The sequence below is a fragment of the Gossypium raimondii genome, chromosome 9, assembly GCF_025698545.1.
Source record: "Gossypium raimondii isolate GPD5lz chromosome 9, ASM2569854v1, whole genome shotgun sequence".
NCBI classification, from domain to species: domain Eukaryota; kingdom Viridiplantae; phylum Streptophyta; class Magnoliopsida; order Malvales; family Malvaceae; genus Gossypium; species Gossypium raimondii.
This window is the reverse complement of record NC_068573.1, coordinates 49,607,748-49,620,451: the sequence shown is the minus strand read 5'-3', so window position 1 is coordinate 49,620,451 and position 12,704 is coordinate 49,607,748. Positions and strand designations below refer to the sequence as shown.

The 12,704-nt window shown below is 31.3% G+C and overlaps 1 protein-coding gene across 2 annotated transcripts; it reads left to right on the top strand.

Annotated features, from left to right (window-relative positions):
* Nucleotides 1-1,868: 1,868 nt before the first annotated feature.
* LOC105800808 (serine protease SPPA, chloroplastic) lies at nucleotides 1,869-11,416 on the top strand. 2 transcript variants are annotated; one of them, XM_052621106.1, is made up of 13 exons: nucleotides 1,869-2,438; nucleotides 3,637-3,820; nucleotides 4,293-4,430; nucleotides 5,162-5,332; nucleotides 5,414-5,517; nucleotides 6,059-6,126; nucleotides 6,713-6,879; nucleotides 7,592-7,661; nucleotides 8,088-8,242; nucleotides 8,763-8,868; nucleotides 9,818-9,905; nucleotides 9,993-10,136; nucleotides 10,838-11,070. In XM_052621106.1, the coding sequence occupies exons 1-13, from the start codon at nucleotides 2,013-2,015 to the stop codon at nucleotides 10,862-10,864; spliced, it is 1,848 nt and encodes a 615-aa protein (XP_052477066.1). In that variant the 5' UTR covers nucleotides 1,869-2,012; the 3' UTR covers nucleotides 10,865-11,070. The 2 variants fall into 2 exon arrangements, with proteins under 2 accessions (XP_052477066.1, XP_012487603.1); XM_012632149.2 differs by having other exon boundaries at nucleotides 1,872-2,438; nucleotides 10,988-11,416.
* Nucleotides 11,417-12,704: the final 1,288 nt, after the last annotated feature.

Here is a 12,704-nt window from a genome sequence, read left to right as displayed (position 1 = left end):
GTGAGCAAGTATGAAGGCGACGAATATTGGCGAATAGAGGCACATGAAAATGCTTGGTTCCTCAACGTGGTGAATTTAGATATTTAAAATGTAATTACGTAATACAATGTTTAATTGCTTATTACAGTTGTAAATATAATGAATATTGTTACGATTATCGCAACAATGATTTTTTTGAATCGTTAAACATGACAAGTATGAAAGACAAAGTATGGGATATTAAATTTACACTATCAAAATCATTGGTATTTAAGGTATTTTATATGGACTAATATTATTTGATGTATCGTCAAGATATACGTCTCATGCGTTATCAATAAATAATAATATGACACATTCTTATTAAATTAAACAAAAAATATGGAAAAGTTATAAATAAATACTAATAATTTTATTTCAACATAATTAAATAATAATCATAACTATTATGTATAAATATTAATAATTCTCTAAATTAGGATATTTTATTTATAATTAGTTACTATTTAATTATGTTTTAAAAGTTATTTATATTTATTTATAAGTTATCTATTATTTTTTGTTTTATCTAATAATAAAATATCATGCTATTATTCACCGATGGTGCATAAGATTTATACTATCGACTATGTATCAAATATTATCACGTTTTATATTTACAACGTAAATTAATTTTTGATGCAATCGATTGATTTTGATATATTTGTATTGTATTTACATATGTTTTATAAATTAATAACTTACATTACACTCTTTAAAAAATGCTACGCAAGTTTTAATATATTCGCGTATTTATATGATTTTCATATCATATTTGACTTTTTCCATATTCATATTATATGGGGTCTATTATAGGCAAGTTTAGCCCATGCACTCTAATAAAAACATGGTAAACATCACTCCAAAGATGCATGGGTAATAGGATCATTATCGTCCAATAGTACCCATTTATATAACTTATGATTTTATTTTCCTTTTTTATATCAAGCTATATCTTGACCTTTTTTTTTAGAGTGCTTGACCTAACACATAATCACCTAAACAAAATATTAACCTTTTGATTAGATTTGGTGAGAGAAATATATAAAGTGTGTTGTCTATAGAAAGTTAACAAACTCTTCAACGAATTAAATTATTTTGATAGTTTTACCTCTCGACTCTAAGAGATGATAGATTCATAAAACAAGAACACCTCATTAGAATGCTCGACTCACAAATAAAATCTCAATTTTTACCTTTAATTTAGGGTGGGGGTGAGCATTCAATCGAGTCGAGTCGAGTAAAAAAAATTCGAATTAGTCGAGTTGACAAATCTTGTTTTAGTAGTCGAACTCAATTTGAAATTTTTTCGAATTGAGTTGAAAATTTTCGAGTCAAATTAACGAATTCTATTATTTATACTCAATGTTGCGTTTACATGGACTAATTATTTAACTAGTAGACGAAGTATAATATTATTTAACTACATAAGTAAAGTCGATGGATAAACATTTATCAAAATGAAGTAATTTTACCTTTTAATTTAATAGTTTTAATTTTTAACTTTAAAAAATAAATATTTATTAAAATTACGTATTTTTATCTTTTTTATTTAAATTAAACTGAAATTTTAATTTTTTATTCAATTAATCCGGGAAGGAGGAGCTAGACTTGGCCCCAAAAATAAAGATTTGTTTATATATTTTTTAATTTTAAAAAATCAAATTAATATAATAATAAAATTATGCTTTGCTGCTTCTAAAAAAAGTTATTCATTTATGATTCTTTAAATCAATTTCCTAGTTACACAAAATTTCAACAGATATTTCAAATCGAACTACAGTTCTAATTTAGCCCAAAAAGTACACCTACAACGAGTAATGCATAACAGTGTTACGTGGAGGAAAGTTTACCTTTTTATTTTTTTCCCAATTTTGCTGTTCCTCAATCCTCATCCATTTCCGCCATTTCTTTTCCGCCACTTTTACTATATATTTTCTCTCTTCACTTCAGTTCTTTAGCTTAGTCCAATTCCAAATCGAAAACCCAATAACATGTCTAAAATTTTATTCTTCCAAACTGTTCATTCAACGCCCAGAATCCATCCCAGAATTGTTACTTCCATCCTCTCAAAGCCTCTTATAATCCCATCAGTTTCCAAATGTTACTCTCCCATCTCTCCATTTCATTCCATTTCTTTGCCAGCTCTTAAACACTATTTCCATAGCCCAAGCTTTTCGTTCCCTTCTTCTTTTCCAACTCGAGCTTTCGATGATTCTTCGTCTTCTATCGAGACCCAAAATGAAAAAGAAGAAAAAGTTGGTGAACAATCGGAGATCGAAGAGTATCCTAGTGGGGAAATGGAGTATGAGAAAATTAGTGGGTGGAAGAGTTTCGTTGTTAAGTTAAAGATGCTTATTGCTTTCCCTTGGCAAAGGGTTCGAAAAGGCAGTGTTTTGACTATGAAACTGCGTGGCCAGGTTTGCTTCTTCTCAATTTCCCTTTTCTTTAAGCTTATTTTCTGACCTGGCAGTATATATTGGGAATTCACAGTAATTCAAGGTGAAATGAATTCAGTTCTCAGGATCTATTTTGTTTGCAGCAGGATGTTATATACATTTTTTATGAACATTGTTCTTCATTTTCTAAAGAAACAATGTTTTTAATCTTGTTCAGCTGAGTTTAATATGCTTGATCGTTTGATCATATTTAGTTTCATATTTTATTTATTTGGTAGGAAATAGTTGTTAAGAATCAGGAAAAAAGAAAAGGTGTTATTTGCTTATGATAATGGTGACACTACTTTCATGTGAAATGAATTCAGTTTCAGGAACTATTTTGTTAGCAAAAGGATTTTATATCCATTTTTTCAAACATTGTTCTTCATTTTCTAATGAATTCAGTGTTTTTAATCTTGTTTAACTGAGTAGCAAATGTGTCTTATTGTCTGTTTGATAATCATATTTTCAATTTTTATTCATTTGGTAGTAAATAGCCGTGTTGAGAATCCTGAAAAAGGAAATGGGTTTTGATGATGATGATGATGGCACTACTTTAAGGTGAAATGAATTCAGTTTCAGGAACTATTTTGTTTGCAGAAGAATTTTATATCCATTTTTTATGAACATGGTTCTTCATTTCCTAAAGGATTCAGTGTTTTTAATCTTGTTTAGTTGAGTGGTAAATATTTCTGATTGTTTGATAATAATTTTTTTCAATTTTTATTCATTTGGTAGTAAATACTAAATAGTTGCGCTGAGAATCCTGAAAAACAGAAATGGGATTTTGCTGATGATAATGGAGATACTAATTTAAGGTGAAATGAATTCAGTTTGTAGAAGGATTACATCATCCATTTTTTATGAAAATGGTTCTTCATTTTTAAAGAATTAAGTGTTTTTAGTCTTGTTTAGCAGAGTTGTAAATACGTCTGGTAGCACGTATCTTGATACTTTAGATTTTTATATTTTGCAATTTGAGAAAGGAAAATCTGGGTAAAGATAAAATTATATGATTTAGAGGTTGCTTAACAATGGCACCTGGATTAGTTCAAATGAACCTCCTTATTGCCATTAATTTACATTTGAACTTCGTTTTCCCAAGAAATTGTTTGCAATATTTAGCTTTTTATAGTTTTTTTTTTTGGATTTGAAAAAATTCTGCTCTTTCCATGTTCAGATATCTGATCAGCTAAAGAGCCGTTTCTCTTCAGGACTATCTCTGCCACAAATTTGCGAGAATTTTGTAAAAGCTGCATACGATCCTCGCATTTCCGGTGTCTATCTCCACATAGAACCTTTGAACTGCGGATGGGGAAAAGTTGAAGAAATCCGAAGGCATATTTTGAACTTTAAGAAATCAGGTAGATTCATTTAGTTCATTGTCTCACTTCAAGTTTGATATCTGTACACAAATTGAACTGTTGGACAACTTTGGGTATTGTAATCCACTAAAAACCAGTGAGTTTATTCTTTGAGAAGGAAAATAGCTTCTATGACCAAAATACTGTTAAAGAACATGAAAGCAGTTTTTAATTGACAAGTGCATGATTCAATGTATGCATATATGGATTCTTTGGAGTTCAGACTATGCAAGCTTAATGGCTGTATCTTAAGTTTTAGCCTGGACTTTCAGTTTTTTTTTTAAATAATTTTTTATTTTGGATAACTATATAATTTTTCAAGCATATTTCTCCCAAATTTACAAGTTTAACATATAGTAAATGTATCTGAATAAAACAAGTTTCTTCTATCCAAATGTTAGATTTGATTTAAATACTTAATTTATTGTTAAAGGAATTAAACTGGAAATTTAATCTTTTATGGAACTTATAGGTAAATTCATCATTGCTTACATCCCTGCATGTGGGGAGAAAGAGTTTTACCTTGCTTGTGCATGCGAAGAGATTTATGCACCACCAAGTGCTTATTTTTCTTTGTATGGTCTGACTGTTCAAGCTTCATTCCTTGGAGGTTAGTTGACTGAAATTTCTCTCGTATTTTCTGTTCTTTCTTTTGTTATTCTTTCATTTTATCGAGAAGCTTGCACATAAGGGAACCTTAACCTTATGGTTAAAGCACTGGCGATATGGTTTTTAAATGAACATCTGTGTGAGATAATAGTCTAGGACCAGATGGTTTAATATTCATGGTGTTGGCTTCTATTAGCTTGTAACTAACGCTTAGTTAAATGCCTTTTAGCAGAGTTTTTACAATCCTTTTAACAGTTGATGGCACTTTTAAGATTATTAAAGTGACCCTTGGAAAAGAAAATAGTCTCAACTGCCTCTATTATCTTCATGGCCTAAATTAGTTGGACTTGGGGTGAGTGTTTGATACGGATGTGTCCCACATGGGTATATTTGAGTTTTCCTTTTTAGTTTTTCAATGTATTGGAGGGTCTTTGAGGGGGCCGTATTCCCTTACCAATGTTTAAATACGTGCCAGACTTGTGGACACGAATGCCTTAAGAAAAATGAAGAGTTGGAGCATCCTAGATTCAGGAACCTGTAGGTAGTCTGTTTGCATCTTATAGATTTATAAAATAATTCTCTTTTCATCGCTTTATTTTCTTTTATTTACCTCCTTGCGATAGTTATAGTTTCATAATTTCAACTTTTCGTCTTCTCTGTTTAATAGCATTTGTTAATGCCATGTTGTGACTTGAATTTAACACTAGGTTGGTGGTCTAAATCTATTTGCAGGAGTTCTTGAGAAAATTGGAATTGAACCACAGGTTCAAAGGATTGGTAAATACAAAAGTGCTGGGGACCAACTTACACGGAAAAGTATGTCTGAAGAAAATTGCGAGATGCTTACTTCATTGCTTGATAACATATATGGGAATTGGCTGGATGTAGTTTCCTCTTCAAAAGGTACCTTTTACTCTCTTTTTTTGTTGTGTTTTTTATTTCAAAGCATAAAAGACAATTTTTGCTCACACAAATCTTATACAGGAATGAAACGAGAAGATGTTGAGCACTTTATTAATGAAGGGGTCTATGAAGTAGAAAAGCTAAAAGAGGAGGGATTCATAACAAATATACATTATGATGATGAGGTAGAATCATCAGACAGTTGATAATAGTGCTCCCTATCTCCATGTTGCGTTGATTCTTCATTTTTCTCGAAGTACTTGTGTTCGATGTCTATCCAAACATGGGTATGGGGAAGTGATCCTCCAAGAACTCTCCTAATACACAGAAATCTTGAAAAAAATTGAACATACCTGTGTTGGACACATCCATGTCCGGTACTTATACACTTGAGTCCGAGCAGCATCACCCTATCTCTTTAAGAGTTGTTATGGGGTAAAGGTTTCAAAGATGTAGAGCCCTTAAGAGAATAAAAGGGAAGAAAAAATATTCTAAAACATAGCAACTATGTATCCATCATTATTTTTATTTTAAGTTTTTGGAGTTACATAAGCTCGGGCTATTCAAACTATTTCCTCTCTGTACTATTTGCCTGCATTGTAACATATATTGAAGAATGCGACTGAGAGTAGTAAAAAAATGTCATGACGGGTTGGTCTATAGTTTAATTCTAAGTGAATTGTAGAAATTTATATGACTAATATTTGATATTTGTAACTTCTGCAGGTTATCTCAATGTTGAAAGAAAGGCTTGGTGTCCAGAAGGATAAAAAGCTTTCTATGGTTGATTACAAGTGAGTTCTTTCATTTGTTTTTATATAATCTTCAGGGCATTGAAATTTCTATATTACTTCCTGTCATTTTAAAATTTTGAAGATAAAACATTCCTACAATATTACCTTAAGGGAGTTCCAACCATTGAATCTTTGAATTGTCAACTTGAAATTTATAGCCCTATAGTTTCAAACCCCTTGGAAAAAGGTTGGTTAGATAGGTTTATCTTCATTTGTGGCTTGAACCCTAATTATATGCACATCTGAAGTCATACATTAAGCTGAGCGTTATGGTATATGCTACTGTTGATCATATAACCTCCCACTCTGGGTGACCAAAGACTTACATTACGAAATGTTCTATAAATTTCATTTTCGATAATCTTTGCTTTTTCCCCCTTTTCCCTTTTTGTGTATATAATGTTGCGATGCATGTTTAATCTATTAGACACTTGTATGTTACATTCCTTATCTTTTTATCAAAGGAATATCATCTTTAATGGTGTATATAGCTTATACACACACACTAGCATAATATTTATGCCATTGCTTGCAATTTTAATTGCTGTGCATTTTACTTAAGATTCCTATTTCTTTGTAAATGTAGGAAATACTCCAAAGTTAGGAAGTGGACTCTCGGTTTAACTGGTGGTAAAGACCTAATAGCTGTGATCAGAGCTACTGGGAGCATTAGCCGTGTGCGGAGTCCATTAAGTACGCCAAGTTCTGGTATCGTTGCAGAGCAAATCATTGAGAAGATTCGTAGTGTCCGAGGTATACCTCATTTTAACTTGCTTGCAATGATGTGTAGATTGGGGAAAATATCCAACTCTAAAGTTTTCATATAGGAGGACCATATCCTATATCTAAACACTTTGTATTGACATATAAGTTAACTGCAGCTCATGCAATTGATCATTCTCATGAAGTCAAAGTTACAAAATATTAGAGAATTAGGATTCAAAAGATAGAGACAAATGTATTGTCAAAAGGGGCTGATTTATAGAATTTGAAATATTAGAGTATTATTGTTGATAAAATGGACCTACATTTATCACATCAATAAATGTTCCTTATAAAAAAAGTCTATGATAAGACCAAGTTGTAGCTTTTAAATTTCAGCCTTCTACAGTAGCATGAATGGTGTTGGGTTGCAGTTGTTTTACTTGTTTATTCATAAAGGCTATTAAATCATATTCGGTACTAAAATATACAAATATATATTTTTCTTGTTGAAATGCAGAAAATGGAGTAAATAAAATCATGGATTTTACAAACCTCACTTAAGTGTTTTTATACCACAAAATGGCTAATTTTGAATTCCTTTGGTGCTTACTATTAGTTGTATCCAAAATAAAATCTGTGTGCAGAAAGTGTCTAAGATTTTACTTTCTGTATACGTGCTGCTTTATTTAGGTTGGTTACGGGTAACCCCCTTCCCCTAAAGTAGTTTTTTAAAATAATATTTTTTTTTGTTTTACTGTAGAATCAAAAAGATACAAGGCTGTTATCATACGAATTGACAGCCCCGGAGGTGATGCTCTTGCTTCAGATTTGTAAGTGATTTTAAAGATTGACTCTTTCTAGTGAATATTCGTTTTAGGATCTAATAATTGTTGAAACAATTAAGAATATATAAGCTTTCAATATCCGTGCAGTATCTTGTTTATCTGTAAGTGATGCATGACGTTATGTGTCATCTTCATTCTGAAATCCTCAGATCATCTTTTTAGTCTTTAGTCGTCGAATATTTTATGGTCATTTTACATATTACAATGAGAAGAGAATGTCATAAAAAAATCTCCCTGTCTTCTCTGATACGAGTTATCATTTTTGTTTCCCTACCCTTTTGTATAATGCTGAATTTTGAAACTCTTGTATTATGTGCTAATCTTCATCATTTTAATTTCTTCTTGAAATACATAATATAATATTCTACATCGGTCCATTTACTAACTATAGTTTATGTTTACAATATCCAGAATGTGGAGGGAAATCAAACTTTTAGCTGCATCGAAACCCGTCATTGCATCCATGGGTGATGTGGCTGCTAGTGGAGGATATTATATGGCTATGGCAGCTCAAACTATTGTTGCTGAAAATTTGACTTTAACTGGTTCAATTGGAGTTGTTACAGGTGAACTAACTCTCTGAAATTTGATAAGCGTGGAGTTTGTATGACTAGAAACTGTTTCTCCAAAAGATAGCTGCAAAGGACTTTAAACTGTGGTCTGGGGGTGAAAAATTACAGATCTAAAATATTTGAGTTACAAACTTTTTTGGGCTCCTCCTCATCTGAAACTTAACAAGATACTTTTAAAAATTCTTTAACCTTGAAAATCAAATATTATACCATTGAATTTGTCCTCCGAAAATAAAATCTTCAAGCCTCAGGCCAGTTTACCTGCTGCTGAAATCTGAGACATGAAATGGTCCTTATATCTCATCTTTTACCTGGTAACTATTGTATTTTTTGTTATCTTTTTTCTTTTAATTGGATGCCCTTGTCAAACAAATTGTGCCTTTCCTCGTTTTAACGAACAAATTGCCTTTTTGGCTGAAAACCAGAAATGTTGGTTTCCTACATAAGCCTTTCTGATTCTGTGCGAGTCATGAAAATCAGTTTGATTTTGTTTTCCCTTTTGTCTTGCTTGCAGGGAAGTTTAACTTGGGCAAACTATACGAAAAAATAGGATTCAATAAGGAGGTCATTTCAAGGGGAAGATATGCTGAACTTCTTGCAGCTGAGCAGCGACCTTTCAGGTGAATGTCGTAGTTTTGTATTTCATTTAGATAGAAAATGAAAAGATGTCAGGATTTCTGTATGATTTGATATTGGAATCTATGTTACTTGGATCTAGGCATGAGTATTAGTTACAAGTATAAGTCCAACACAGGTGTGTTCAAGATTTTTGAATGTCCATATATTTTGAGTGTCCTTGGAAGGTTATATCAAGGGGAAGATATGCTGAACTTCTTGCAGCTGAGCAGCGACCTTTAAGGTGAATGCCATGGTTGCATATTTCCCTTGGAATGTGAAAGATGTCTGTTTTAGGTGTGAGTGTTAGATATGAGTATATGTGAAACATGGTATGTCAAAAAACTTCCCGAGTTTTTACATATATTTTGAGGATCCTAGGAAGGTTATATCCTCAGATCCATGTCTTGGTAGGTCTTTGGCACACTAGCACTTGAAAGAGTCGAAATAACGTATATTTGAATTCTAAAGCCAAGTTTTGGCCCTTTTCTTTTAATTATTTTTTTCTTTTCTTAGCTGTTCTCTTCTTTGGGGGGTTTTAGATCTCATACAAACAGCTGCTTTTCTGTTTAGATTCTCTTTTTATTAAAGGTTTACTTTTGGCCACTGAACTTCAAAAAGTTACAAAATGGTCATTGAAATGTTCGAAAGTTTGTATTTAAGTCACTGAATTATTTGAAAATTTTATATAAGTTACTAGGCTGTTAAGTTTTCTTTTTTAGTCCGGCTAGAAGAGAAGGGGAAGGAGAGCTTTTGATTGGTAGAAGTGGTGTGAATAAAGCAGCAGTTTTAACAGCCTATTGACTTAAATAAAAACTTTCGAATAGTTCAATAATCATTTTGTAACCTTTTGAAGTTGAGCAACCAAAATGTAAACTGACTAATAGTTTAGTGACTTTGAGTGTAGTTTACTCTTTATTAAATTAAAATAGAACTAACTTTAATATATACCAGGCCGGATGAAGCCAAGCTTTTTGAGAAGTCTGCGCAGAATGCTTATAAACAATTTCGAGACAAGGCTGCGTTTTCAAGATCAATGCCTGTATGTTTATTTTTTTCATCTTGAGTTTTAGATGTAATGTAAAGTTTCTGAAAGGGGAAAAAAATCTTAATTTGAATCATTCAACAGGTAGAAAAGATGGAAGACGTTGCACAAGGTAGAGTCTGGGCAGGTAAAGATGCAGCATCACATGGTTTGGTTGATGCTATTGGGGGACTTTCTCGGGCTATCGCCATTGCAAAACATAAAATCAAGATACCACAAGACAGGCCTGTTAGTACTTTTAACTCTTTCGTTTTAGGACACTCGAAATTTGTTCCAAGATATTAGAAAGGTTTTGTATGTCAATTTTTTTATGAAATACCATAATTAGTCCCTTTTGTTAAAATTTTTATCCATTGTTATTGTTAAAAATTGGCGTGCCGAATAGAATAACCAGATAATTACACTTGGCGTGCCACGTGTACCTCATTCTGATGTACATAGACCAATTTTTAATAATAAAAATGGATGGAATTTTTAACAGAATGGCCCATTTGCTTTTTGATCTAACAAATAGGGAGTAATTTGCCAATTTTTTGAGTAAAGGGGACAAAATGCAATCTGACTTCTAGTACAAGAGTCTTCATGGTACTTTTACCGCTTTTGCATCTTATTCTCATCCTAGTTTTTTTATTGTAAGATTTGTTATGTCTATTAGTTTTTGGTCATGAGCTACTCTGCTTTTTTTCCGGTAGGACAAAGCATCACTCTGTTTCATTTATGTTCTCATTGACTGATGTCGTGGAGGAAATTAAGTAATTAGCATTGTTAGTATCCACCTACAACAGAAAATTAAGCGACCGTATATCCGTTGAGTACTGAAACAAAATTCTGTATGATAGAACTGCTCCCTGTTATAGAATAGAATAAGATATACATTTATGGTATTCGGCATCGATAATACATAATCTAGACTCGTGATTTCTTTGCAGACAACATATTTTCATTTATCAGAATAAGCATCATTTGTTGTCTTGCAAGAGCCAAGGGCATTTAAGTTATTCTTCATCCACAACAACTTTTACTAAGATAGTGTTTTCGTGCTTTCGGAAATATTTGATGTATGTGGTAATAATGGATAGGTTACCCTCGTTGAGTTATCGAGACCATCGCCAACACTACCAGAGGTGTTAAGTGGGATAGGGAGCTCCATAGTCGGAGTAGACCGAACGGTAAAAGAACTTTTGCAAGACTTGACGTTTTCCGACGGGGTTCAAGCTCGGATGGACGGAATTATGTTCCAGAGATTGGAGGGATTTCCCAATGCTACCCCACTCATCAGTTTGATAAAAGATTACCTCAGTTCACTTTGAGCTTAAACAACTATTTTTGGGGGAGATATTTTTGCTCTTTTGTCAAACTATATTTAGATTCAAAAAATCATGAAGTTACCTTTTTTATGTTGAAACTAGTTTTTTTTTATCCCTGTAATGTTCAATATATGTATTTAATAACATTGTTTGCGGTGGTGTGATTAAGGATATTATATACATACACATGTTTACTTGTCACGTTTTATGGAAACCGGATTGGCTCAAATTTATGCAGTTGAATTAGTTATATAATGGCTAAAAATAAAATAGTTTACTTGGTCTCATTTCAAGGTAAAATTACTATGGACATCTTGTTCTTTTTATTTAAAGGAATTTGTCTTGATTTTATTTTATTTATTAAAAATTAACAAATTAATCTCTTTTCATTAGAGTAAAGAGCAGAAATTTTTTATTTTTATTATTAAAAGCTAACGTAATTAATAAAATAATTAAATAGTTTCATGCAACGTGTTATAAAAGAATAAAATTTTCAATAGAGATTAATTTATTTTTATATAATATAAAGGTTTTCATAATATTTTTATTCGAAAAAAAAATTGTGATTAAAAACACACACCACTAAAATACCCTACCACAAGGCTGAAAACAGAACACTTCGTTTCAACCCATCTCTAGCAAGTACGTCAGCCAAGTGATTCAATGACCGGAAAATTTCACAAAATGAACCTCCCCCATCGGAGCGACTCTCGAACCAATTTCCTTTAACAAACTCAAGACTCTCCATAGACGTAATGTAAGTTTAAGTATCCACCTAATCGCAATAGCCGAATCCGATTCTCTCTTACTCACTCACCTCAAATCCATGAACACCTCAATAGCTGTTCAGATGGCAAGGAAATTGGCTTGGTAAACTTCGGTGGCAACAATTAGAACTGAAAGGAAGTGCAATTATGTTGGCATTTTCATTCCCAAGGACACCCTCGCATCCTGACAAGAATGGTGGATTGAAGTTAGAAAATTAAGTTATATTTTTTAAACATATTGTAGTATTAGTATTTATTTTTAAATTAGGTTTTATTTCAAATTTTTAGAAAGTTAGATTTTTAATATATCTTTAAATTATTACCATTAAATTATTTAATTTTAATAATTATTTCACTTATGAAAATAAATGATTTAGAAAGTTTAACTTTATTATATTTGATCTAATTTAAATTTAATTTTCAATTAATAACATTTTATTTGGTTTTAAATTAGAAAAAATAAAATGTAAAATGCTAAAATAATATTAAAATATTAAATTTAAACATTAATAGTTAATTCAACAATTTTAATGCATTAAAATTATAATTAGTTTTATCTATTATTAGTGTGCTTATATAAATTAAATCAAACTCTAATCTCAAATCTCAAATCTCAAAATATATTTTTATTTTTGATAAAATTAGTTACAAAATTTTTAAAATAGAATCCTTTTACATTTATTCAAACTCATAAGAAGTATCCAATTTTAATTACAGTTTAT